The sequence below is a fragment of the Salmo salar genome, chromosome ssa12, assembly GCF_905237065.1.
Source record: "Salmo salar chromosome ssa12, Ssal_v3.1, whole genome shotgun sequence".
Taxonomy (NCBI): domain Eukaryota; kingdom Metazoa; phylum Chordata; class Actinopteri; order Salmoniformes; family Salmonidae; genus Salmo; species Salmo salar.
The window spans coordinates 99,494,600-99,521,448 of record NC_059453.1 but is presented as its reverse complement, the minus strand read 5'-3'; the positions used below and the strand labels follow the sequence as shown (position 1 = coordinate 99,521,448).

Below are 26,849 nucleotides of genomic sequence, written 5' to 3'. Positions count from 1 at the left end.
GACCCAGCCTCATCTACACCACCAGCCTGACTAGACCCAGCCTCATCTACACCACCACCATCTATAGCCTGACTAGACCAGCCTCATCTACACCACCACCATCTATAACCTGACTAGACCCAGCCTCATCTACACCACCATCTATAACCTGACTAGACCCAGTCTCATCTACACCACCATCTATAACCTGACTAGACCCAGCTTCGTCTACACCACCACCATCTATAGCCTGACTAGACCCAGCCTCATCTACACCACCATCTGTAGCCTGACTAGACCCAGCCTCATCTACACCACCATCTATAACCTGACTAGACCCAGCCTCATCTACACCACCATCTATAACCTGACTAGACCCAGCCTCATCTACACCACCATCTATAACCTGACTAGACCCAGCCTCATCTACACCACCACCATCTATAACCTGACTAGACCCAGCCTCATCTACACCACCATCTATAACCTGACTAGACCCAGTCTCATCTACAATACCACCTATAACCTGACTAGACCCAGCCTCATCTACACCATCTATAACCTGACTAGACCCAGCCTCATCTACACCACCATCTATAACCTGACTAGACCCAGCCTCATCTACACCACCACCATCTATAACCTGACTAGACCCAGCCTCATCTACACCACCACCATCTATAACCTGACTAGACCCAGCCTCATCTACACCACCACCATCTATAGCCTGACTAGACCCAGCCTCATCTACACCACCATCTATAACCTGACTAGACCCAGCCTCATCTACACCACCATCTATAACCTGACTAGACCCAGCCTCATCTACACCACCATCTATAACCTGACTAGACCCAGCCTCATCTACACCACCACCTATAACCTGACTAGACACAGCCTCATCTACACCATCTATAACCTGACTAGACCCAGCCTCATCTACACCACCATCTATAACCTGACTAGACCGAGCCTCATCTACACCACCAGCCTGACTAGACCCAGCCTCATCTACACCACCACCATCTATAGCCTGACTAGACCAGCCTCATCTACACCACCACCATCTATAACCTGACTAGACCCAGCCTCATCTACACCACCATCTATAACCTGACTAGACCCAGTCTCATCTACACCACCATCTATAACCTGACTAGACCCAGCTTCATCTACACCACCACCATCTATAGCCTGACTAGACCCAGCCTCATCTACACCACCATCTGTAGCCTGACTAGACCCAGCCTCATCTACACCACCATCTATAACCTGACTAGACCCAGCCTCATCTACACCACCATCTATAACCTGACTAGACCCAGCCTCATCTACACCACCATCTATAACCTGACTAGACCCAGCCTCATCTACACCACCACCATCTATAACCTGACTAGACCCAGCCTCATCTACACCACCATCTATAACCTGACTAGACCCAGCCTCATCTACAATACCACCTATAACCTGACTAGACCCAGCCTCATCTACACCACCATCTATAACCTGACTAGACCCAGCCTCATCTACACCACCATCTATAACCTGACTAGACCCAGCCTCATCTACACCACCATCTATAACCTGACTAGACCCAGCCTCATCTACACCACCACCTATAACCTGACTAGACACAGTCTCATCTACACCACCACCTATAACCTGACTAGACACAGCCTCATCTACACCATCTATAACCTGACTAGACCCAGCCTCATCTACACCACCATCTATAACCTGACTAGACCCAGCCTCATCTACACCACCAGCCTGACTAGACCCAACCTCATCTACACCACCACCATCTATAGCCTGACTAGACCAGCCTCATCTACACCACCACCATCTATAACCTGACTAGACCCAGCCTCATCTACAACACCACCATCTATAACCTGACTAGACCCAGCCTCATCTACTCCACCACCATCTATAACCTGACTAGACCCAGCCTCATCTACACCACCATCTATAACCTGACTAGACCCAGCCTCATCTACACCACCAGCCTGACTAGACCCAGCCTCATCTACACCACCACCATCTATAGCCTGACTAGACCCAGCCTCATCTACACCACCACCATCTATAACCTGACTAGACCCAGCCTCATCTACACCACCATCTATAACCTGACTAGACCCAGTCTCATCTACACCACCATCTATAACCTGACTAGACCCAGCTTCATCTACACCACCACCATCTATAGCCTGACTAGACCCAGCCTCATCTACACCACCATCTGTAGCCTGACTAGACCCAGCCTCATCTACACCACCACCTATAACCTGACTAGACCCAGCCTCATCTACACCACCATCTATAACCTGACTAGACCCAGCCTCATCTACACCACCATCTATAACCTGACTAGACCCAGCCTCATCTACACCACCACCGATAACCTGACTAGACCCAGCCTCATCTACACCACCACCATCTATAGCCTGACTAGACCCAGCCTCATCTACACCACCATCTATAGCATGACTAGACCCAGCCTCATCTACACCACCATCTATAACCTGACTACACCCAGCCTCATCTACACCACCATCTATAACCTGACTAGACCCAGCCTCATCTACACCACCACCTATAACCTGACTAGACCCAGCCTCATCTACACCACCACCATCTATAGCCTGACTAGACCCAGCCTCATCTACACCACCATCTATAGAATGACTAGACCCAGCCTCATCTACACCACCATCTATAACCTGACTAGACCCAGCCTCATCTACACCACCATCTATAACCTGACTAGACCCAGCCTCATCTACACCACCATCTATAGCCTGACTAGACCCAGCCTCATCTACACCACCATCTATAACCTGACTAGACACAGCCTCATCTACACCACCATCTATAACCTGACTAGACCCGCCTCATCTACACCACCACCATCTATAACCTGACTAGACCCAGCCTCATCTATACCACCATCTATAACCTGACTAGACCCAGCCTCAACTACACCACCATCTATAACCTGACTAGACCCAGCCTCATCTACACCACCACCATCTATAGCCTGACTAGACCCAGCCTCATCTACACCACCATCTATAGCATGACTAGACCCAGCCTCATCTACACCACCATCTATAACCTGACTACACCCAGCCTCATCTACACCACCATCTATAACCTGACTAGACCCAGCCTCATCTACACCACCACCATCTATAACCTGACTAGACCCAGCCTCATCTACAACACCACCATCTATAACCTGACTAGACCCAGCCTCATCTACTCCACCACCATCTATAACCTGACTAGACCCAGCCTCATCTACACCACCATCTATAACCTGACTAGACCCAGCCTCATCTACACCACCAGCCTGACTAGACCCAGCCTCATCTACACCACCACCATCTATAGCCTGACTAGACCCAGCCTCATCTACACCACCACCATCTATAACCTGACTAGACCCAGCCTCATCTACACCACCATCTATAACCTGACTAGACCCAGTCTCATCTACACCACCATCTATAACCTGACTAGACCCAGCTTCATCTACACCACCACCATCTATAGCCTGACTAGACCCAGCCTCATCTACACCACCATCTGTAGCCTGACTAGACCCAGCCTCATCTACACCACCACCTATAACCTGACTAGACCCAGCCTCATCTACACCACCATCTATAACCTGACTAGACCCAGCCTCATCTACACCACCATCTATAACCTGACTAGACCCAGCCTCATCTACACCACCACCTATAACCTGACTAGACCCAGCCTCATCTACACCACCACCATCTATAGCCTGACTAGACCCAGCCTCATCTACACCACCATCTATAGCATGACTAGACCCAGCCTCATCTACACCACCATCTATAACCTGACTACACCCAGCCTCATCTACACCACCATCTATAACCTGACTAGACCCAGCCTCATCTACACCACCACCTATAACCTGACTAGACCCAGCCTCATCTACACCACCACCATCTATAGCCTGACTAGACCCAGCCTCATCTACACCACCATCTATAGCATGACTAGACCCAGCCTCATCTACACCACCATCTATAACCTGACTAGACCCAGCCTCATCTACACCACCATCTATAACCTGACTAGACCCAGCCTCATCTACACCACCATCTATAACCTGACTAGACACAGCCTCATCTACACCACCATCTATAACCTGACTAGACCCAGCTTCATCTACACCACCACCATCTATAGCCTGACTAGACCCAGCCTCATCTACACCACCATCTGTAGCCTGACTAGACCCAGCCTCATCTACACCACCACCTATAACCTGACTAGACCCAGCCTCATCTACACCACCATCTATAACCTGACTAGACCCAGCCTCATCTACACCACCATCTATAACCTGACTAGACCCAGCCTCATCTACACCACCACCGATAACCTGACTAGACCCAGCCTCATCTACACCACCACCATCTATAGCCTGACTAGACCCAGCCTCATCTACACCACCATCTATAGCATGACTAGACCCAGCCTCATCTACACCACCATCTATAACCTGACTACACCCAGCCTCATCTACACCACCATCTATAACCTGACTAGACCCAGCCTCATCTACACCACCACCTATAACCTGACTAGACCCAGCCTCATCTACACCACCACCATCTATAGCCTGACTAGACCCAGCCTCATCTACACCACCATCTATAGAATGACTAGACCCAGCCTCATCTACACCACCATCTATAACCTGACTAGACCCAGCCTCATCTACACCACCATCTATAACCTGACTAGACCCAGCCTCATCTACACCACCATCTATAGCCTGACTAGACCCAGCCTCATCTACACCACCATCTATAACCTGACTAGACACAGCCTCATCTACACCACCATCTATAACCTGACTAGACCCGCCTCATCTACACCACCACCATCTATAACCTGACTAGACCCAGCCTCATCTATACCACCATCTATAACCTGACTAGACCCAGCCTCAACTACACCACCATCTATAACCTGACTAGACCCAGCCTCATCTACACCACCACCATCTATAGCCTGACTAGACCCAGCCTCATCTACACCACCATCTATAGCATGACTAGACCCAGCCTCATCTACACCACCATCTATAACCTGACTACACCCAGCCTCATCTACACCACCATCTATAACCTGACTAGACCCAGCCTCATCTACACCACCACCATCTATAACCTGACTAGACCCAGCCTCATCTACAACACCACCATCTATAACCTGACTAGACCCAGCCTCATCTACTCCACCACCATCTATAACCTGACTAGACCCAGCCTCATCTACACCACCATCTATAACCTGACTAGACCCAGCCTCATCTACACCACCAGCCTGACTAGACCCAGCCTCATCTACACCACCACCATCTATAGCCTGACTAGACCCAGCCTCATCTACACCACCACCATCTATAACCTGACTAGACCCAGCCTCATCTACACCACCATCTATAACCTGACTAGACCCAGTCTCATCTACACCACCATCTATAACCTGACTAGACCCAGCTTCATCTACACCACCACCATCTATAGCCTGACTAGACCCAGCCTCATCTACACCACCATCTGTAGCCTGACTAGACCCAGCCTCATCTACACCACCACCTATAACCTGACTAGACCCAGCCTCATCTACACCACCATCTATAACCTGACTAGACCCAGCCTCATCTACACCACCATCTATAACCTGACTAGACCCAGCCTCATCTACACCACCACCTATAACCTGACTAGACCCAGCCTCATCTACACCACCACCATCTATAGCCTGACTAGACCCAGCCTCATCTACACCACCATCTATAGCATGACTAGACCCAGCCTCATCTACACCACCATCTATAACCTGACTACACCCAGCCTCATCTACACCACCATCTATAACCTGACTAGACCCAGCCTCATCTACACCACCACCTATAACCTGACTAGACCCAGCCTCATCTACACCACCACCATCTATAGCCTGACTAGACCCAGCCTCATCTACACCACCATCTATAGCATGACTAGACCCAGCCTCATCTACACCACCATCTATAACCTGACTAGACCCAGCCTCATCTACACCACCATCTATAACCTGACTAGACCCAGCCTCATCTACACCACCATCTATAACCTGACTAGACACAGCCTCATCTACACCACCATCTATAACCTGACTAGACCCGCCTCATCTACACCACCACCATCTATAACCTGACTAGACCCAGCCTCATCTACAACACCACCATCTATAACCTGACTAGACCCAGCCTCATCTACACCACCATCTATAACCTGACTAGACCCAGCCTCATCTACACCACCACCATCTATAGCCTGACTAGACCCAGCCTCATCTACACCACCATCTATAGCATGACTAGACCCAGCCTCATCTACACCACCATCTATAACCTGACTACACCCAGCCTCATCTACACCACCATCTATAACCTGACTAGACCCAGCCTCATCTACACCACCACCTATAACCTGACTAGACCCAGCCTCATCTACACCACCACCATCTATAGCCTGACTAGACCCAGCCTCATCTACACCACCATCTATAGCATGACTAGACCCAGCCTCATCTACACCACCATCTATAACCTGACTAGACCCAGCCTCATCTACACCACCATCTATAACCTGACTAGACCCAGCCTCATCTACACCACCATCTATAGCCTGACTAGACCCAGCCTCATCTACACCACCATCTATAACCTGACTAGACACAGCCTCATCTACACCACCATCTATAACCTGACTAGACCCGCCTCATCTACACCACCACCATCTATAACCTGACTAGACCCAGCCTCATCTATACCACCATCTATAACCTGACTAGACCCAGCCTCAACTACACCACCATCTATAACCTGACTAGACCCAGCCTCATCTACACCACCACCATCTATAGCCTGACTAGACCCAGCCTCATCTACACCACCATCTATAGCATGACTAGACCCAGCCTCATCTACACCACCATCTATAACCTGACTACACCCAGCCTCATCTACACCACCATCTATAACCTGACTAGACCCAGCCTCATCTACACCACCACCTAGAACCTGACTAGACCCAGCCTCATCTACACCACCACCATCTATAGCCTGACTAGACCCAGCCTCATCTACACCACCATCTATAGCATGACTAGACCCAGCCTCATCTACACCACCATCTATAACCTGACTAGACCCAGCCTCATCTACACCACCATCTATAACCTGACTAGACCCAGCATCATCTACACCACCATCTATAGCCTGACTAGACCCAGCCTCATCTACACCACCATCTATAACCTGACTAGACACAGCCTCATCTACACCACCATCTATAACCTGACTAGACCCAGCCTCATCTACACCACCACCATCTATAACCTCACTAGACCCAGCGTCATCTACACCACCACCATCTATAACCTGACTAGACCCAGCCTCATCTACACCACCATCTATAACCTGACTAGACCCAGCCTCATCTACACCACCATCTATAACCTGACTAGACCCAGCCTCATCTACACCAACATCTATAACCTGGCTAGACCCAGCCTCATCTACACCACCATCTATAACCTGACTAGACCCAGCCTCATCTACACCACCACCTATAACCTGACTAGACCCAGCCTCATCTACACCACCACCATCTATAGCCTGACTAGACCCAGCCTCATCTACACCACCATCTATAGCATGACTAGACCCAGCCTCATCTACACCACCATCTATAACCTGACTACACCCAGCCTCATCTACACCACCATCTATAACCTGACTAGACCCAGCCTCATCTACACCACCACCTATAACCTGACTAGACCCAGCCTCATCTACACCACCACCATCTATAGCCTGACTAGACCCAGCCTCATCGACACCACCATCTATAGCATGACTAGACCCAGCCTCATCTACACCACCATCTATAACCTGACTAGACCCAGCCTCATCTACACCACCATCTATAACCTGACTCTACCCAGCCTCATCTACACCACCATCTATAGCCTGACTAGACCCAGCCTCATCTACACCACCATCTATAACCTGACTAGACACAGCCTCATCTACACCACCATCTATAACCTGACTAGACCCAGCCTCATCTACACCACCATCTATAACCTGACTAGACCCAGCCTCATCTACACCACCACCATCTATAACCTGACTAGACCCAACCTCATCTACACCACCATCTATAACCTGACTAGACCCAGCCTCATCTACACCACCACCATCTATAACCTGACTAGACCCAGCCTCATCTACACCACCATCTATAACCTGACTAGACCCAGCCTCATCTACACCACCACCATCTATAGCCTGACTAGACCCAGCCTCATCTACACCACCATCTATAGCATGACTAGACCCAGCCTCATCTACACCACCATCTATAACCTGACTACACCCAGCCTCATCTACACCACCATCTATAACCTGACTAGACCCAGCCTCATCTACACCACCACCTATAACCTGACTAGACCCAGCCTCATCTACACCACCACCATCTATAGCCTGACTAGACCCAGCCTCATCTACACCACCATCTATAGCATGACTAGACCCAGCCTCATCTACACCACCATCTATAACCTGACTAGACCCAGCCTCATCTACACCACCATCTATAACCTGACTAGACCCAGCCTCATCTACACCACCATCTATAGCCTGACTAGACCCAGGCTCATCTACACCACCATCTATAACCTGACTAGACACAGCCTCATCTACACCACCATCTATAACCTGACTAGACCCGCCTCATCTACACCACCACCATCTATAACCTGACTAGACCCAGCCTCATCTACACCACCACCATCTATAACCTGACTAGACCCAGCCTCATCTACACCACCATCTATAACCTGACTAGACCCAGCCTCATCTACACCACCACCATCTATAGCCTGACTAGACCCAGCCTCATCTACACCACCATCTATAGCATGACTAGACCCAGCCTCATCTACACCACCATCTATAACCTGACTAGACCCAGCCTCATCTACACCACCATCTATAACCTGACTAGACCCAGCATCATCTACACCACCATCTATAGCCTGACTAGACACAGCCTCATCTACACCACCATCTATAACCTGACTAGACACAGCCTCATCTACACCACCATCTATAACCTGACTAGACCCAGCCTCATCTACACCACCACCATCTATAACCTCACTAGACCCAGCCTCATCTACACCACCACCATCTATAACCTGACTAGACCCAGCCTCATCTACACCACCATCTATAACCTGACTAGACCCAGCCTCATCTACACCACCATCTATAACCTGACTAGACCCAGCCTCCTCTACACCACCACCATCTATAGCATGACTAGACCCAGCCTCATCTACACCACCACCTATAACCTGACTAGACCCAGCCTCATCTACACCACCACCATCTATAACCTGACTAGACCCAGCCTCATCTACACCACCATCTATAACCTGACTAGACCCAGCCTCATCTACACCACCATCTATAACCTGACTAGACCCAGCCTCATCTACACCACCACCTATAACCTGACTAGACCCAGCCTCATCTACACCACCACCATCTATAACCTGACTAGACCCAGCCTCATCTACACCACTATCTATAACCTGACTAGACCCAGCCTCATCTACACCACCATCTATAACCTGACTAGACCCAGCCTCATCTACACCACCATCTATAACCTGACTAGACCCAGCTTCATCTACACCACCACCATCTATAGCCTGACTAGACCCAGCCTCATCTACACCACCATCTGTAGCCTGACTAGACCCAGCCTCATCTACACCACCACCTATAACCTGACTAGACCCAGCCTCATCTACACCACCATCTATAACCTGACTAGACCCAGCCTCATCTACACCACCACCTATAACCTGACTAGACCCAGCCTCATCTACACCACCACCATCTATAGCCTGACTAGACCCAGCCTCATCTACACCACCATCTATAGCATGACTAGACCCTGCCTCATCTACACCACCATCTATAACCTGACTACACCCAGCCTCATCTACACCACCACCATCTATAACCTGACTAGACCCAGCCTCATCTACACCACCACCTATAACCTGACTAGACCCAGCCTCATCTACACCACCACCATCTATAGCCTGACTAGACCCAGCCTCATCTACACCACCATCTATAGCATGACTAGACCCAGCCTCATCTACACCACCATCTATAACCTGACTAGACCCAGCCTCATCTACACCACCATCTATAACCTGACTAGACCCAGCATCATCTACACCACCATCTATAGCCTGACTAGACCCAGCCTCATCTACACCACCATCTATAACCTGACTAGACACAGCCTCATCTACACCACCATCTATAACCTGACTAGACCCAGCCTCATCTACACCACCATCTATAACCTGACTAGACCCAGCCTCATCTACACCACCACCTATAACCTGACTAGACCCAGCCTCATCTACACAACCACCATCTATAACCTGACTAGACCCAGCCTCATCTACACCACTATCTATAACCTGACTAGACCCAGCCTCATCTACACCACCATCTATAACCTGACTAGACCCAGCCTCATCTACACCACCATCTATAACCTGACTAGATCCAGCTTCATCTACAACACCACCATCTATAGCCTGACTAGACCCAGCCTCATCTACACCACCATCTGTAGCCTGACTAGACCCAGCCTCATCTACACCACCACCTATAACCTGACTAGACCCAGCCTCATCTACACCACCACCATCTATAACCTGACTAGACCCAGCCTCATCTACACCACCATCTATAACCTGACTAGACCCAGCCTCATCTACACCACCATCTATAACCTGACTAGACCCAGCCTCATCTACACCACCACCATCTATAGCCTGACTAGACCCAGCCTCATCTACACCACCATCTATAGCATGACTAGACCCAGCCTCATCTACACCACCATCTATAACCTGACTAGACCCTGCCTCATCTACACCACCATCTATAACCTGACTAGACCCAGCCTCATCTACACCACCATCTATAACCTGACTAGACCCAGCATAATCTACACCACCACCATCTATAGCCTGACTAGACCCAGCCTCATCTACACCACCACCATCTATAACCTGACTAGACCCAGCCTCATCTACACCACCACCTATAACCTGACTAGACCCAGCCTCATCTACACCACCACCATCTATAGCCTGACTAGACCCAGCCTCATCTACACCACCATCTATAGCATGACTAGACCCAGCCTCATCTACACCACCACCATCTATAACCTGACTAGACCCAGCCTCATCTACACCACCATCTATAACCTGACTAGACCCAGCATCATCTACACCACCATCTATAGCCTGACTAGACCCAGCCTCATCTACACCACCATCTATAACCTGACTAGACACAGCCTCATCTACACCACCATCTATAACCTGACTAGACCCAGCCTCATCTACACCACCATCTATAACCTGATTAGACCCAGCCTCATCTACACCACCACCATCTATAACCTGACTAGACCCAGCCTCATCTACACCACCACCATCTATAACCTGACTAGACCCAGCCTCATCTACACCACCATCTATAACGTGACTAGACCCAGCCTCATCTACACCACCATCTATAACCTGACTAGACCCAGCCTCATCTACACCACCATCTATAACCTGACTAGACCCAGCCTCATCTACACCACCACCATCTATAACCTGACTAGACCCAGCCTCATCTACACCATCTATAACCTGACTAGACCCAGACTCATCTACACCACCACCATCTATAACCTGACTAGACCCAGCTACATCTACACCACCATCTATAACCTGACTAGACCCAGCCTCATCTACACCACCACCTATAACCTGACTAGACCCAGCCTCATCTACACCATCATCTATAACCTGACCAGACCCAGCCTCATCTACACCACCAGCCTGACTAGACCCAGCCTCATCTACACCACCACCATCTATAGCCTGACTAGACCAGCCTCATCTACACCACCACCATCTATAACCTGACTAGACCCAGCCTCATCTACACCACCACCATCTATAACCTGACTAGACCCAGCCTCATCTACACCACCACCTATAACCTGACTAGACCCAGCCTCATCTACACCATCTATAACCTGACTAGACCCAGCCTCATCTACACCACCACCATCTATAACCTGACTAGACCCAGCCTCATCTACACCACCACCATCTATAACCTGACTAGACCCAGCCTCATCTACACCACCATCTATAACCTGACTAGACCCAGCCTCATCTACACCACCAGCCTGACTAGACCCAGCCTCATCTACACCACCACCATCTATATCCTGACTAGACCATCCTCATCTACACCACCACCATCTATAACCTGACTAGACCCAGCCTCATCTACACCACCACCATGTATAACCTGACTAGACCCAGCCTCATCTACACCACCACCTATAACCTGACTAGACCCAGCCTCATCTACACCACCATCTATAGCCTGACTAGACCCAGCCTCATCTACACCACCATCTATAACCTGACTAGACCCAGCCTCATCTACACCACCATCTATAGCCTGACTAGACCCAGCCTCATCTACACCACCATCTATAGCCTGACTAGACCCAGCCTCATCTACACCACCATCTATAGCCTGACTAGACCCAGCCTCATCTACACCACCATCTATAGCCTGACTAGACCCAGCCTCATCTACACCACCATCTATAACCTGACTAGACCCAGCCTCATCTACACCACCATCTATAGCCTGACTAGACCCAGCCTCATCTACACCACCATCTATAACCTGACTAGACCCAGCCTCATCTACACCACCATCTATAGCCTGACTAGACCCAGCCTCATCTACACCACCATCTATAACCTGACTAGACCCAGCCTCATCTACACCACCATCTATAGCCTGACTAGACCCAGCCTCATCTACACCACCATCTATAGCCTGACTAGACCCAGCCTCATCTACACCACCATCTATAGCCTGACTAGACCCAGCCTCATCTACACCACCATCTATAGCCTGACTAGACCCAGCCTCATCTACACCACCATCTATAACCTGACTAGACCCAGCCTCATCTACACCACCACCATCTATAGCCTGACTAGACCCAGCCTCATCTACACCACCACCATCTATAACCTGACTAGACCCAGCCTCATCTACACCACCATCTGTAGCCTGACTAGACCCAGCCTCATCTACACCACCACCATCTATAACCTGACTAGACCCAGCCTCATCTACACCACCATCTATAACCTGACTAGACCCAGCCTCATCTACACCACCACCATCTATAACCTGACTAGACCCAGCCTCATCTACACCACCACCATCTATAACCTGACTAGACCCAGCCTCATCTACACCACCACCATCTATAACCTGACTAGACCCAGCTTCTGCTGCCTGCGTCTCATGGCCCCCTGCACGTTGAACTCAATTTCCCCCACTGGCGCTTGTACCCTCACCTTGTCTACGGCCTTTATGTGGGCACGCAAAGCTCTTATGCCCCAAATCCCCACACTCAAAACACCATAGACTTTCTGTGCTGGCAAACCCTGTGTAGAGCCCTTCCCCATGCCTCATTTTAAAATGCACATTTAGCTGTTGCTCATTGTTATTCAGAAACATAAACACTTGCCTCCGGCACAAAACAACATGCTTAACGGCATCTGCCTTAAAACCTGCCGACAGTACACGAAAAGTGGTAGCAAACTTACCAAACCGACTCAGCTCTTTCCTGATTTGATCATCCGTAATAAACGGAGGCAGATTCGCAACTACCACCCTGGTTGAAGGAGTCGAAAGAGGAGAAATTGGCACCAACACATCCCTTACAAATATTCCACTAGCAATCAGCCTTCCCACTAAATTTACTCTCTTCATGAACACAACCACAGCTTTGTACATTCTGGATAACGAATGTATAAATTCAGCTCCTACCTGTTCACAGATCCGTGAGCAGAACCTTCTCCACCTTAACTCCATTCTCAGGAACACACCTGAATCCATGTCGTAACGACAGCGTCTCCTCCGTGCTAGGCTGTGAAGCCATCATGCTACATCACACTGTTCAACCCCCAGGAAACTACATCTCCGTGCTAGGCTGTGAAGCCATCATGCTACATCACACCGTTCAACCAGGAAACTACATCTCCATGCTAGGCTGTGAAGCCATCATGCTACATCACACTGTTCAACCCCCAGGAAACTACATCTCCGTGCTAGGCTGTGAAGCCATCATGCTACATCACACCGTTCAACCAGGAAACTACATCTCTGTGCTAGGCTGTGAAGCCATCGTGCTACATCACACCGTTCAACCAGGAAACTACATCTCCATGCTAGGCTGTGAAGCCATCGTGCTACATCACACCGTTCAACCAGGAAACTACATCTCCGTGCTAGGCTGTGAAGCCATCATGCTACATCACACCGTTCAACCAGGAAACTACATCTCTGTGCTAGGCTGTGAAGCCATCATGCTACATCACACCATTCAACCAAGAAACTACATCTCCATGCTAGGCTGTGAAGCCATCATGCTACACCACACCGTTCAACCAGGAAACTACATCTCCATGCTAGGCTGTGAAGCCATCATGCTACATCACACCGTTCAACCAGGAAACTACATCTCTGTGCTAGGCTGTGAAGCCATCGTGCTACATCACACCGTTCAACCAGGAAACTACATCTCCGTGCTAGGCTGTGAAGCCATCATGCTACATCACACCGTTCAACCAGGAAACTACATCTCCGTCCCCTTCGTCCCTAACTTATAACTACATTAGTGGGCACCGCTAAACTAACAATGCGTTTAAACCCTCCACCATAGAACATTTTAATTGAAAGAAAAGACCAAGGAAAGAATCAAGAAAATAAGTAAGAACAGAGCCCTCCACACGGCCTACAAAACACTCCCAGCATGCACTGAGAGAGAGAGACAGAGAGAGAGAGACACAGAGAGAGAGAGAGACAGAGAGAGCGAGAGACACACAGAGAGAGAGAGAGAGAGAGAGAGAGAGAGCGAGAGACACAGAGAGAGAGAGAGAGAGAGAGAGAGAGAGAGAGAGAGAGAGAGAGAGAGAGAGAGAGATGTACCTGATTTACAGTTGTCTCCGTATGAATTCTTGTTGGAACACTGCTGGCAGGCAAAGCCCGTGTATCCCTCCTGACCCAGACAACAAAGGGAAACACACAGAGGCTGAGTCTTCATTCTCCTCCCTTCTCCCGAAGTGTGCACTCACACATTTTCTTGCATGGATTTTACAATGGTACACACTTGTGGAAAAAGGTGGAAAAATGGGAAGTAGCCAGAGAGCGGAGAAAGCACAAAATCTAAATTCAAGATTACACTCAAATTTACAGTATAAACTTGAGATTTTAAACTGGAAATGTAGACTTTACAGTGAAATCAGACATTACACTGCATCTGCGTCACAATTCCCATTGGGCTCTGGTCAGAAGTGCACTATACAGGGAGTAGTGTAGGGAGCCAGTAGTGTAGGGAGCCAGTAATGTAGGGTGCCAGTAGTGTAGAGAGCCAGTAGGGTAGGGAGCCAGTAGTGTAGGGAGCCAGTAGAGTAGAGAGCCAGTAGTGTAGGGAGCCAGTAGTGTAGGGAGCCAGTAGAGTAGAGAGCCAGTAATGTAGGGAGCCAGTAGTGTATGGAGCCAGTAGTGTAGGGAGCCAGTAGTGTAGGGAGCCAGTAGTGTAGGGAGCCAGTAGGGTAGGGAGCCAGTAGAGTAGAGAGCCAGTAGTGTAGGGAGCCAGTAGTGTATGGAGCCAGTAGTGTAGGGAGCCAGTATTGTAGGGAGCCAGTAGTGTAGGGAGCCAGTAGTGTAGGGTGCCAGTAATGTAGAGTGCCAGTAATGTAGAGAGCCAGTAGTGTAGAGAGCCAGTAGTGTAGAGAGCCAGTAGGGTAGGGAGCCAGTAGTGTAGGGTGCCAGTAGTGTAGAGAGCCAGTAGTGTAGGGAGCCAGTATGGTGTAGGGTGCCAGTAGTGTAGGGTGCCAGTAGTGTAGGGAGCCAGTAGTGTAGAGAGCCAATAGTGTAGAGAGCCAGTAGTGTAGAGAGCCAGTAGTGTAGGGAGCCAGTAGGGTGCAAGTAGTGTAGGGAGCCAGTAGTGTAGAGAGCCAGTAGTGTAGGGAGCCAGTAGTGTAGAGAGCCAGTAGTGTAGGGAGCCAGTAGTGTAGGGAGCCAGTAATGTAGGGAGCCAGTAGTGTAGGGAGCCAGTAGTGTAGGGAGCCAATAGTGTAGAGAGCCAGTAGTGTAGGGAGCCAGTAGTGTAGGGAGCCAGTAGTGTAGGGAGCCTGTATTGTAGGGAGCCTGTATTGTAGGGAGCCAGTAGTGTAGGGAGCCAGTAGAGTAGGGAGCCAGCAGTGTAGGGAGCCAGTAGTGTAGAGAGCCAGTAGTGTAGGGATCCAGGAGTGTAGGGAGCCAGTAGTGTAGGGAGCCAGTAGTGTAGAGAGCCAGTAGTGTAGAGAGCCAGTAGTGTAGGGAGCCAGTAGTGTAGGGAGCCAGCAGTGTAGGGAGCCAGTAGGGTAGAGAGCCAGTAGTGTAGGGAGCCAGTAGTGTAGGGAGCCAGTAGTGTACGGAGCCAGTAGTGTAGGGAGCCAGTAGTGTAGGGTTCCAGTAGGGTAGGGAGCCAGTAGTGTAGGGAGCCAGTAGTGTAGGGAGCCAGTAGAGTAGGGAGCCAGTAGGGAGCCAGTAGTGTAGGGAGCCAGTAATGTAGAGAGCCAGTAGTGTAGGGAGCCAGTAGTGTAGAGAGCCAGTAGTGTAGGGAGCCAGTAGGGTAGAGAGCCAGTAGTGTAGGGAGCCAGTAGTGTAGAGAGCCAGTAGTGTAGGGAGCCAGTAGGGTAGGGAGCCAGTACTGTAGGGAGCCAGTAGTGTAGGGAGCCAGTAGTGTACGGAGCCAGTAGTGTAGGGAGCCAGTAGTGTAGAGAGCCAGTAGTGTAGAGAGCCAGTAGTGTAGAGAGCCAGTAGTGTAGGGTGCCAGTAGTGTAGAGAGCCAGTAGTCTAGGGAGCCAGTAGTGTAGGGTGCCAGTAGGTTAGGGAGCCAGTAGTGTAGGGAGCCAGTAGTGTAGAGAGCCAGTAGTGTAGAGAGCCAGTAGTGTAGGGAGCCAGTAGTGTAGAGAGCCAGTAGTGTAGGGAGCCAGTAGTGTAGAGAGCCAGTAGTGTAGGGAGCCAGTAGTGTAGGGAGCCAGTAGTGTAGGGTGCCAGTAGTGTAGGGTGCCAGTAGTGTAGGGAGCCAGTAGTGTAGGGTGCCAGTAGTGTAGAGAGCCAGTAATGTAGGGAGCCAGTAGTGTAGGGAGCCAGTAGTGTAGGGAGCCAGTAGTGTAGAGAGACAGTAGTGTAGGGAGCCAGTAGTGTAGGGAGCCAGTAGTGTAGGGTGCCAGTAGTGTAGAGAGCCAGTAGTGTAGAGAGCCAGTAGTTTAGGGAGCCAGTAGTGTAGGGAGCCAGTAGTGTAGAGAGCCAGTAGTGTAGGGAGCCAGTAGTGTAGAGAGCCAGTAGTGTAGAGAGCCAGTAGTGTAGGGAGCCAGTAGTGTAGGGAGCCAGTAGTGTAGAGTGCCAGTAGTGTAGAGAGCCAGTAGAGTAGGGAGCCAGTAGTGTAGGGAGCCAGTAGTGTAGGGAGCCAGTAATGTAGGGAGCCAGTAGTGTAGGGAGCCAGTAGTGTAGGGAGCCAGTAGTGTAGAGAGCCAGTAGTGTAGGGAGCCAGTAGTGTAGGGAGCCAGTAGTGTAGGGAGCCTGTATTGTAGGGAGCCTGTATTGTAGGGAGCCAGTATTGTAGGGAGCCAGTAGTGTAGGGAGCCAGCAGTGTAGGGAGCCAGTAGTGTAGAGAGCCAGTAGTGTAGGGATCCAGGAGCATAGGGAGCCAGTAGTGTAGGGAGCCAGTAGTGTAGGGAGCCAGTAGTGTAGAGAGCCAGTAGTGTAGAGAGCCAGTAGTGTAGGGAGCCAGTAGTGTAGGGAGCCAGTAGTGTAGGGAGCCAGTAGGGAGCCAGTAGTGTAGGGAGCCAGTAGTGTAGAGAGCCAGTAGTGTAGGGAGCCAGTAGTGTAGAGAGCCAGTAGTGTAGAGAGCCAGTAGTGTAGGGAGCCAGTAGTGTAGAGAGCCAGTAGTGTAGGGAGCCAGTAGGGAGCCAGTAGTGTAGGGAGCCAGTAGTGTAGAGAGCCAGTAGTGTAGGGAGCCAGTAGTGTAGAGAGCCAGTAGTGTAGGGAGCCAGTAGTGTAGAGAGCCAGTAGTGTAGGGAGCCAGTAGTGTAGAGAGCCAGTAGTGTAGGGAGCCAGTAGTGTAGGGAGCCAGTAGTGTAGGGTGCCAGTAGTGTAGGGAGCCAGTAGTGTAGGGTGCCAGTAGTGTAGAGAGCCAGTAGTGTAGGTAGCCAGTAGTGTAGGGAGCCAGTAGTGTAGAGAGCCAGTAATGTAGGGTGCCAGCAGTGTAGGGAGCCAGCAGTGTAGGGAGCCAGTAGTGTAGGGAGCCAGTAGTGTAGGGAGCCAGTAATGTAGAGAGCCAGTAGTGTAGGGAGCCAGTAGTGTAGGGAGCCAGTAGTGTAGGTTGCCAGTAGTGTAGAGAGCCAGTAGGGTAGGGAGCCAGTAGTGTAGAGAGCCAGTAGTGTAGAGAGGCAGTAGTGTAGGGAGCCAGTAGTGTAGGGAGCCAGTAGTGTAGAGAGCCAGTAGTGTAGGGAGCCAGTAGTGTAGAGAGCCAGTAGTGTAGAGAGCCAGTATGTAGAGAGCCAGTAGTGTAGAGAGCCAGTAGTGTAGGGAGCCAGTAGTGTAGGGAGCCAGTAGTGTAGGGAGCCAGTAGTGTAGAGTGCCAGTAGTGTAGAGAGCCAGTAGTATGGGAGCCAGTAGTGTAGGGCATAATAAATCCCGTTCTCACATTGCAGACACAGGTCCCATTCCCTGATATTCCATCCATGCAGGTTCCGTGCCAGTTACAGGTTCTCCCATTCCAGCTAGGACAGGCTGCAGAAACACAGATACAGTACCAGTAAATGACATGAAACAGACAGGTATAGATTACTACTACAACCATCTTCCCTTTATGTTTCAGTGGCTATACATGACATATCATAAAGTACGATAGAAAATCCCTTCTCGCGCCTTTTTTCCTCTCTGTCTCCCTTCTACATTCCAACTATCACTGTCCATAAAACAATTGCATGAGTGAAAATATGCTTTTTAATAAAATATCTGCTATTAGGGTACGGTACTCACACAGACACAGAGGGCCCCAGAAGTCTGCGCAGCATTTTGGCATGGTGACAGTCCTCTCACATTGGTGGTTGCAGCCATTCAACGCCACCTGTTGCCCTGCGATGGTTACTGTGTACTGGCAACCACCTTGGCCCGTGTTGGTATCCATGGGCTGGGTGGTGTACTTCTTGTAGCCCCTGGGACACAGCTGAGTCTGGGAGGCAGCACACGACGTACAGGGGGTAGTGGTCTGGTCGGGTCCGGTCTCATCACAGCGGTTCATAGAGCTCTGCTGCAATTCAGTAAGACAGGGATCACTTCATCCCAATCCCTCCAGGGTAATATGGACATAGATATTTTGTTATATGTATTTGTTATGATTCAATGTTGTTATATTTTTAAACCCACAGGTCTCTGGTCAAAAGAGGTGCACTATATAGCTAATAGGGTACTTCTTGGGATACATCCCTGAGTCAATACTTACAGTTTATTCGGAAGGTATTCAGACCCCTTGACTTTTTCCATATTTTGTTATGTTACAGCCTTAGCCTAAAATGTATTACAAATTTTTTTCTTTAAAAAATGTTTTTACACAAGTATTCAGACCCTTTGCTATGAGACTCGAAATTAAGCTCAGGTGCATCCTGTTTCTATTGATCATCCTTGAGATGTTTCTACAACTTGATTAGAGTCCACCTGTGGTAAATTCAATGAATTGGACATGATTTGGAAAGGCACACACCTGTCTATATAAAGGTCCCACAGTTGACAGTGCATGTCAGAGCAAAAACCAAGCCATGAGGTCGAAGGAATTGTCCATAGAGCTCAGAGACAGGATTGTGTTGAGGCACAGATCTGGGGAAGGGTACCAAAACATTTCTGCAGCATTGAAGGTTCACAAGAACACAGTGGCCTCCATCATTCTGAAATGGAAGTGGAACTGGAGAAATCAGGGAGAACGGCCTTGGTCAGGGAGGTGATCAAGAACCCGATGGTCACTCTGACAGAGCTCCAGAGTTCCTCTGTGGAGATGGGAGAACGTTCCAGAAGGACAGCCATTGCTGCAGCACTCCACCAATCAGGCCTTTACGGTAGAGTGGCCAGACGGAAGCCACTCATCAGTAAAAGGCACATGACAGCCCGTTTGGAGTTTGCCAAAAGGCACCTAAAGGACTCTCAGACCACGAGAAATAAGATTCTTTTGTCTGTTGAAACCAAGATTGAACTCTGACCTGAAGTGGTGGCAGCATCATGCTGTGGGGATGTTTTTCAGCGGCAGGGACTGGAAGACTAGTCAGGATTTAGGGAAAGATGAACAGAGCAAAGTACAGAGAGATCCTTGATGAAAACCTGCTCCAGAGCGCTCAGGACCTCAGACTGGAGTGAAGGTTCACCTTCCAACAGGACAACGACCCTAAGCACACTGCCAAGACAATGCAGGAGTGGCTTCGGGACAGGTCTCTGAATGTCCTTGAGTGGCCCAGCCAGAGCTCGGGCTTGAACGCGATCGAACATCTCTGGAGAGACCTGAAAATAGCTGTGCAGCGACACTCCCCATCCAACCTGACAGAGTTTGAGAGGATCTGCAGAGAAGAATGGGAGAAACTCCCCAAATACAGGTGTGCCAAGCTTGTACCATCATACCCAAGAAGAGTCAAGGCTGTAATCGCTGCCAAAAGTGATGAAAAAAATTTTAAAACCTGTTTTTGCTTTGTCATTATGGGGTATTGTGCGAAGATTGATGAGGGGGAAAAAATATTTAATCAATTTAAGATTGAGGCTGTAACGTAAAAATATTGGAAAAGGGGTCTGAATACTTTCCGAATGCACTATACATAGAGTACTTAACACTAAATCTGTAGCATACTGAATAAAAACCCTTAACTACAGCACCTAAGTACGCTAAATCTATAGTACTAAATCTATAGCACTAAATCTATAGTACTAAATCTATAGCACTAAATCTATAGTACTAAATCTATAGTACTAAATCTATAGTACTAAATCTACAGTACTAAATCTATAGTACTAAATCTACAGTACTAAATCTACACCACTAAATCTATAGCACTAAATCCATAACACTAAATCTATAGTACTAAATCTATAGTACTAAATCTATAGTACTAAATCTACAGTACTAAATCTATAGTACTAAATCTATAGCACTAAATCTATAGCACTAAATCTACACCACTAAATCTATAGCACTAAATCCATAACACTAAATCTATAGTACTAAATCTATAGTACTAAATCTATAGTACTAAATCTACAGTACTAAATCTACAGTACTAAATCGTCCTTATCCTGCTTTGTATTTACCTGCTGGCTCCTCCCACCTGCCATGTACCATTCTGAACAACTACCTGCTGTCTCCACACACCTGTCCTGTAGCATACTGAACAACTACCTGCTGTCTCCAACACCTGTCCTGTCCTGTAGCATACTGAACACCTACCTGCTGTCTCCACACACCTGTCCTGACCTGTAGCATACTGAACACCTACCTGCAGTCTCCACACACCTGTCCTGTCCTGTAGCATACTGAACAACTACCTGCTGTCTCCACCACCTGTCCTGTAGCATACTGAACACCTACCTGCTGTCTCCTTCACCTGTCCTGTCCTGCAGCATACTGAACAACTACCTGCTGTCTCCAGACACCTGTCCTGTCCTGTAGCATACTGAACAACTACCTGCTGTCTCCACACACCTGTCCTGTCCTGTAGCATACTGAACAACTACCTGCTGTCTCCAACACCTGTCCTGTCCTGTAGCATACTGAACAACTACCTGCTGTCTCCAACACCTGTCCTGTCCTGTAGCATACTGAACACCTACCTGCTGTCTCCACTACCTGTCCTGTCCTGTAGCATACTGAACACCAACCTGCTGTCTCCACCACCTGTCCTGTCCTGTAGCATATTTAACAACTACCTGCTGTCTCCAACACCTGTCCTGTCCTGTAGCATACTGAACAACTACCTGCTGTCTCCTCTACCTGTCCTGTCCTGTAGCATACTGAACAGCTACCTGCTGTCTCCACTACCTGTCCTGTCCTGTAGCATACTGAACAACTACCTGCTGTCTCCTCATACCTGTCCTGTCCTGTAGCATACTGAACACCTACCTGCTGTCTCCACCACCTGTCCTGTCCTGTAGCATACTGAACAACTACCTGCTGTCTCCTAACAGCTGTCCTGTAGCATACTGAACAACTACCTGCTGTCTCCAACACCTGTCCTGTAGCATACTGAACAACTACCTGCTGTCTCCAACACCTGTCCTGTAGCATACTGAACAACTACCTGCTGTCTCCTCTACCTGTCCTGTAGCATACTGAACACCTACCTGCTGTCTCCTCTACCTGTCCTGTCCTGTAGCATACTGAACAACTACCTGCTGTCTCCTAACACCTGTCCTGTAGCATACTGAACAACTACCTGCTGTCTCCAACACCTGTCCTGTAGCATACTGAACACCTACCTGCTGTCTCCACACCTGTCCTGTCCTGTAACATACTGAACAACTACCTGCTGTCTCCACCACCTGTCCTGTAGCATACTGAACACCTACCTGCTGTCTCCTCCACCTGTCCTGTCCTGCAGCATACTGAACAACTACCTGCTGTCTCCAGGCACCTGTCCTGTCCTGTAGCATACTGAACAACTACCTGCTGTCTCCACACACCTGTCCTGTCCTGTAGCATACTGAACAACTACCTGCTGTCTCCACACACCTGTCCTGTCCTGTAGCATACTGAACACCTACCTGCTGTCTCCTCTACCTGTCCTGTAGCATACTGAACACCTACCTGCTGTCTCCACCACCTGTCCTGTCCTGTAGCATACTGAACAACTACTTGCTGTCTCCAACACCTGTCCTGTAGCATACTGAACACCTACCTGCTGTCTTCTCTACCTGTCCTGTCCTGCAGCATACTGAACAACTACCTGCTGTCTCCAGACACCTGTCCTGTCCTGTAGCATACTGAACAACTACCTGCTGTCTCCACACACCTGTCCTGTCCTGTAGCATACTGAACAACTACCTGCTGTCTCCTCACACCTGTCCTGTAGCATACTGAACACCTACCTGCTGTCTCCTCTACCTGTCCTGTTGCATACTGAACAACTACCTGCTGTCTCCTCTACCTGTCCTGTAGCATACTGAACAACTACCTGCTGTCTCCTCTACCTGTCCTGTAGCATACTGAACACCTACCTGCTGTCTCCTCTACCTGTCCTGTAGCATACTGAACACCTACCTGCTGTCTCCTCTACCTGTCCTGTCCTGTAGCATACTGAACAACTATAACATTAGACAACACTACATTAGACAACACTACATTAACCAACACTACATTAAACAACACTACATTAAACAACACTACATTAGACAACACTACATTAAACAACACTACATTAAACAACACTACATTAAACAACACTATAATTTACAACACTACATTAGACAACACTACATTATACAGCACTGTAATTTACAACACTACATTAAACAACACTACATTAAACAACACTACATTAAACAACACTATAATTTACAACACTACATTAAACAACCCTACATTAAACAACACTACATTAAACAACACTACATTAGACAACACTACATTAGACAACACTGAAACTTTTGCTCTATCGATTCAGTTACACTATGTCTACGTCCCCGACGGTAACCCTTCTCCCATATAGTGCAGTGAGTTACTCAGCTCTGGTCCAAAGTACTGCACCGGGGTGCCATTTAAAGACACAACCTATGTGAATTAAAACCCAAAGAGAAACATATTTTACCCCTCTCCGCTGTTCAACTTAAAAAAGCTCTCAAAGACTACTCCAAGGAGAGGAGGTAACATGGAGTTCCTACTAGGCTTACCTGATATCCTGTCTAAAAAACATTGACCCCCCCCTTAATGGTCTGAATATAGACTTTGATATCAGGCGTTTCTTATGAACAATTAATCTCTTTTATTGAAAAAAGTCTTATAAATGGATATATTCCTTCTACAGCTTATCAGCGTACCCCCCAATATGTGTTCCCTTCCCTAATGATGCTTATTATGCATTAATGGTTGAACCAAAAGATTACGTGTAACGAAACAACAACAAAAACAGGAAATAGGAAACAAGTAATATTATATTTTTAAAATTGAATCAAACTGATATGTTTATTGATGCTAATATGATGTACAATATTCAATGGTGTTCCCATAATGATAACAATAGCCTAATATATTCAATACGCTTTAAACTATATATATATATATATTTTTTTTTAAATCAGTTTCACTCAATTCATTCTAATTAATTTAATATTCATGACACACCCCTAATTATTGTCACTAATTGCGCTAATTGCACTAATTGCACTGTTTTGTCTACATAACCTGGTTCGAGCATTCATGACATTACCCTGAAGAAGGGACAGTGAAGACGAAACACTGGTGATTTACCCAATAAATTACTGGGAGTTTATATATATATATAGAGTGTGTGACTCTTTAAAAAATATATATATATGTTTTATAGCTTATATTCACTGTTAGTCAGCACCTCGACATAAAAATACTTTTTTTCTAGGTGTGTGCCAGCTCATGTGTTTTACACCTGTTTTAATACTGTGAAATCTATTAAGGCAGCGTAGCACCTTCAAAAATACACTTTACAAATAAAACATATTATGTTATTATAAACTACATGCCAAAAAAAAAAAGCAATGTCTTACTGCCTGTTGTAAACTACACGTGACCATGGTTCCCAGCGTCAGTAGTAAAATCAGCATGGTGGGTTCCGTTGACTGCATCATGTCGTCCAAGTAACAGTTTCTCCGCAATTAGTCCTCAGTCTCACATCCAAAACAATGGGTCAATGCAGAGTCTGCGGTGTGGCGGTGGGTAGGTAGGTAACACTGCCCTCAGTTCTAACCACCGGAGACTGGGGGTTCAATCCCTTCCTTCCAACTGTTTCTCCCACCTGACTTCTGTGTCTTTCTCCTCTTCTCCCACAATTGTCTCCGATAAAGTGCTAAAAACTTGTAAGAAGTAGTGGAATTCAACTGTTCATTTAAAAAGAAAAAAAGTGTCAGGCACCTCCTTCGCCTCCTCCCCTAGAGCTCGGACCTCAGAGCCCTTATCTCGGATCCCCTGAGATGTCAGAGAACAGAAACTCCCCAAATACCTTCCTAAATTCTGCATTCTACTTCCTGATTGACTGCCTTGCCTGCCGTGCCAGTGTGACTGCAGACTACTCCAGTCAAGTTCAATGTGCTGGTTGCTGGAGAGGCAGAATGGGGTAGCTAATTCAACTAGAACCAGCTATAGAGTTTTAGCAGAGAGAGGAAGAAGAAGATATGTATTGTCCAATGTACACGGACGTTTAACGGAAACTTATGTCTTCCGCTTTATTCCAAAAAGAGAAGAGGATTCGCTAGAGTAGTTTCAGCAGAGAAAAGAGTTTCAGTAGTTTCAGTAGAGAGAGGAGTTTCAGTAGTTTCAGTAGAGAGAGGAGTTTCAGTAGTTTCAGTAGAGAGAGGAGTTTCAGTAGTTTCAGTAGAGAGAGGAGTTTCAGTAGTTTCAGTAGAGAGAGGAGTTTCAGTAGTTTCAGTTTCAGTAGTTTCAGTAGTTTCAGTAGAGAGAGGAGTTTCTGTAGTTTCAGTAGAGAAAAGAGTTTCAGTAGTTTCAGTAGAGAGAGGAGTTTCAGTAGTTTCAGTAGAGAGAGGACTTTCAGTAGTTTCAGTAGAGAGAGGAGTTTCAGTAGAGAGAGGAGAGAGAGGAGTTTCAGTAGAGAGAGGAGAGAGAGGAGAGAGAGGAGTTTCAGTAGTTTCAGTAGAGAGAGGAGAGAGAGGAGAGAGGAGAAAGAGGAGAGAGAGGAGAGAGAGGAGTTTCAGTAGTTTCAGTAGAGAGAGGAGAGAGAGGAGAGAGGAGTTTCAGTAGTTTCAGTAGAGAGAAGAGAGAGAGGAGAGAGGAGTTTCAGTAGTTTCAGTAGAAAGAGGAGAGAGAGGAGAGAGAGGAGAGAGGAGAGAGAGGAGAGAGAGAGAGAGAGAGAGAGAGAGAGAGAGAGAGAGAGAGAGAGAGAGAGTGGACTTTCAGTAGTTTCAGTAGAGAGAGGAGTTTCAGTAGTTTCAGGAGAGAGAGGAGTTTCAGTAGAAAGAGGAGTTTCAGTAGTTTCAGTAGAGAGAGGAGAGAGGAGAGAGAGGAGAGAGAGGAGAGAGAGGAGTTTCAGTAGTTTCAGTAGAGAGAGGAGAGAGAGGAGAGAGAGGAGTTTCAGTAGTTTCAGTAGTTTCAGTAGAGAGAGGAGAGAGAGAGGAGAGAGAGGAGAGAGAGGAGTTTCAGTAGTTTCAGTAGAGAAAAGAGTTTCAGTAGTTTCAGTAGAGCGAGGAGTTTCAGTAGTTTCAGTAGAGAGGAGTTTCAGTAGTTTCAGTAGAGAGAGGAGTTTCTGTAGTTTCAGTAGAGAAAAGAGTTTCAGTAGTTTCAGTAGAGAGAGGAGTTTTAGTAGTTTCAGTCGAGAGAGGA

At 48.1% G+C, this 26,849-nt stretch overlaps 1 protein-coding gene across 1 annotated transcript in view; it reads right to left on the bottom strand.

Moving 5' to 3' along the window:
* Window positions 1-25,422, bottom strand: part of stab1 (stabilin 1) — a 199,845-nt gene extending 174,423 nt beyond the window's left edge. Inside the window, exons 1-4 of the mRNA XM_045691993.1 lie at window positions 25,064-25,422; window positions 19,337-19,607; window positions 18,999-19,084; window positions 15,230-15,299 (exon numbers count right to left, since the gene is read on the bottom strand). Of these exons, the coding sequence (XP_045547949.1) occupies window positions 15,230-15,299; window positions 18,999-19,084; window positions 19,337-19,607; window positions 25,064-25,144 (508 nt within the window). The 5' untranslated portion in view covers window positions 25,145-25,422. The remainder of the gene's footprint in view (window positions 1-15,229; window positions 15,300-18,998; window positions 19,085-19,336; window positions 19,608-25,063) is intronic.
* Between the last annotated feature and the right edge of the window lie 1,427 nt (window positions 25,423-26,849).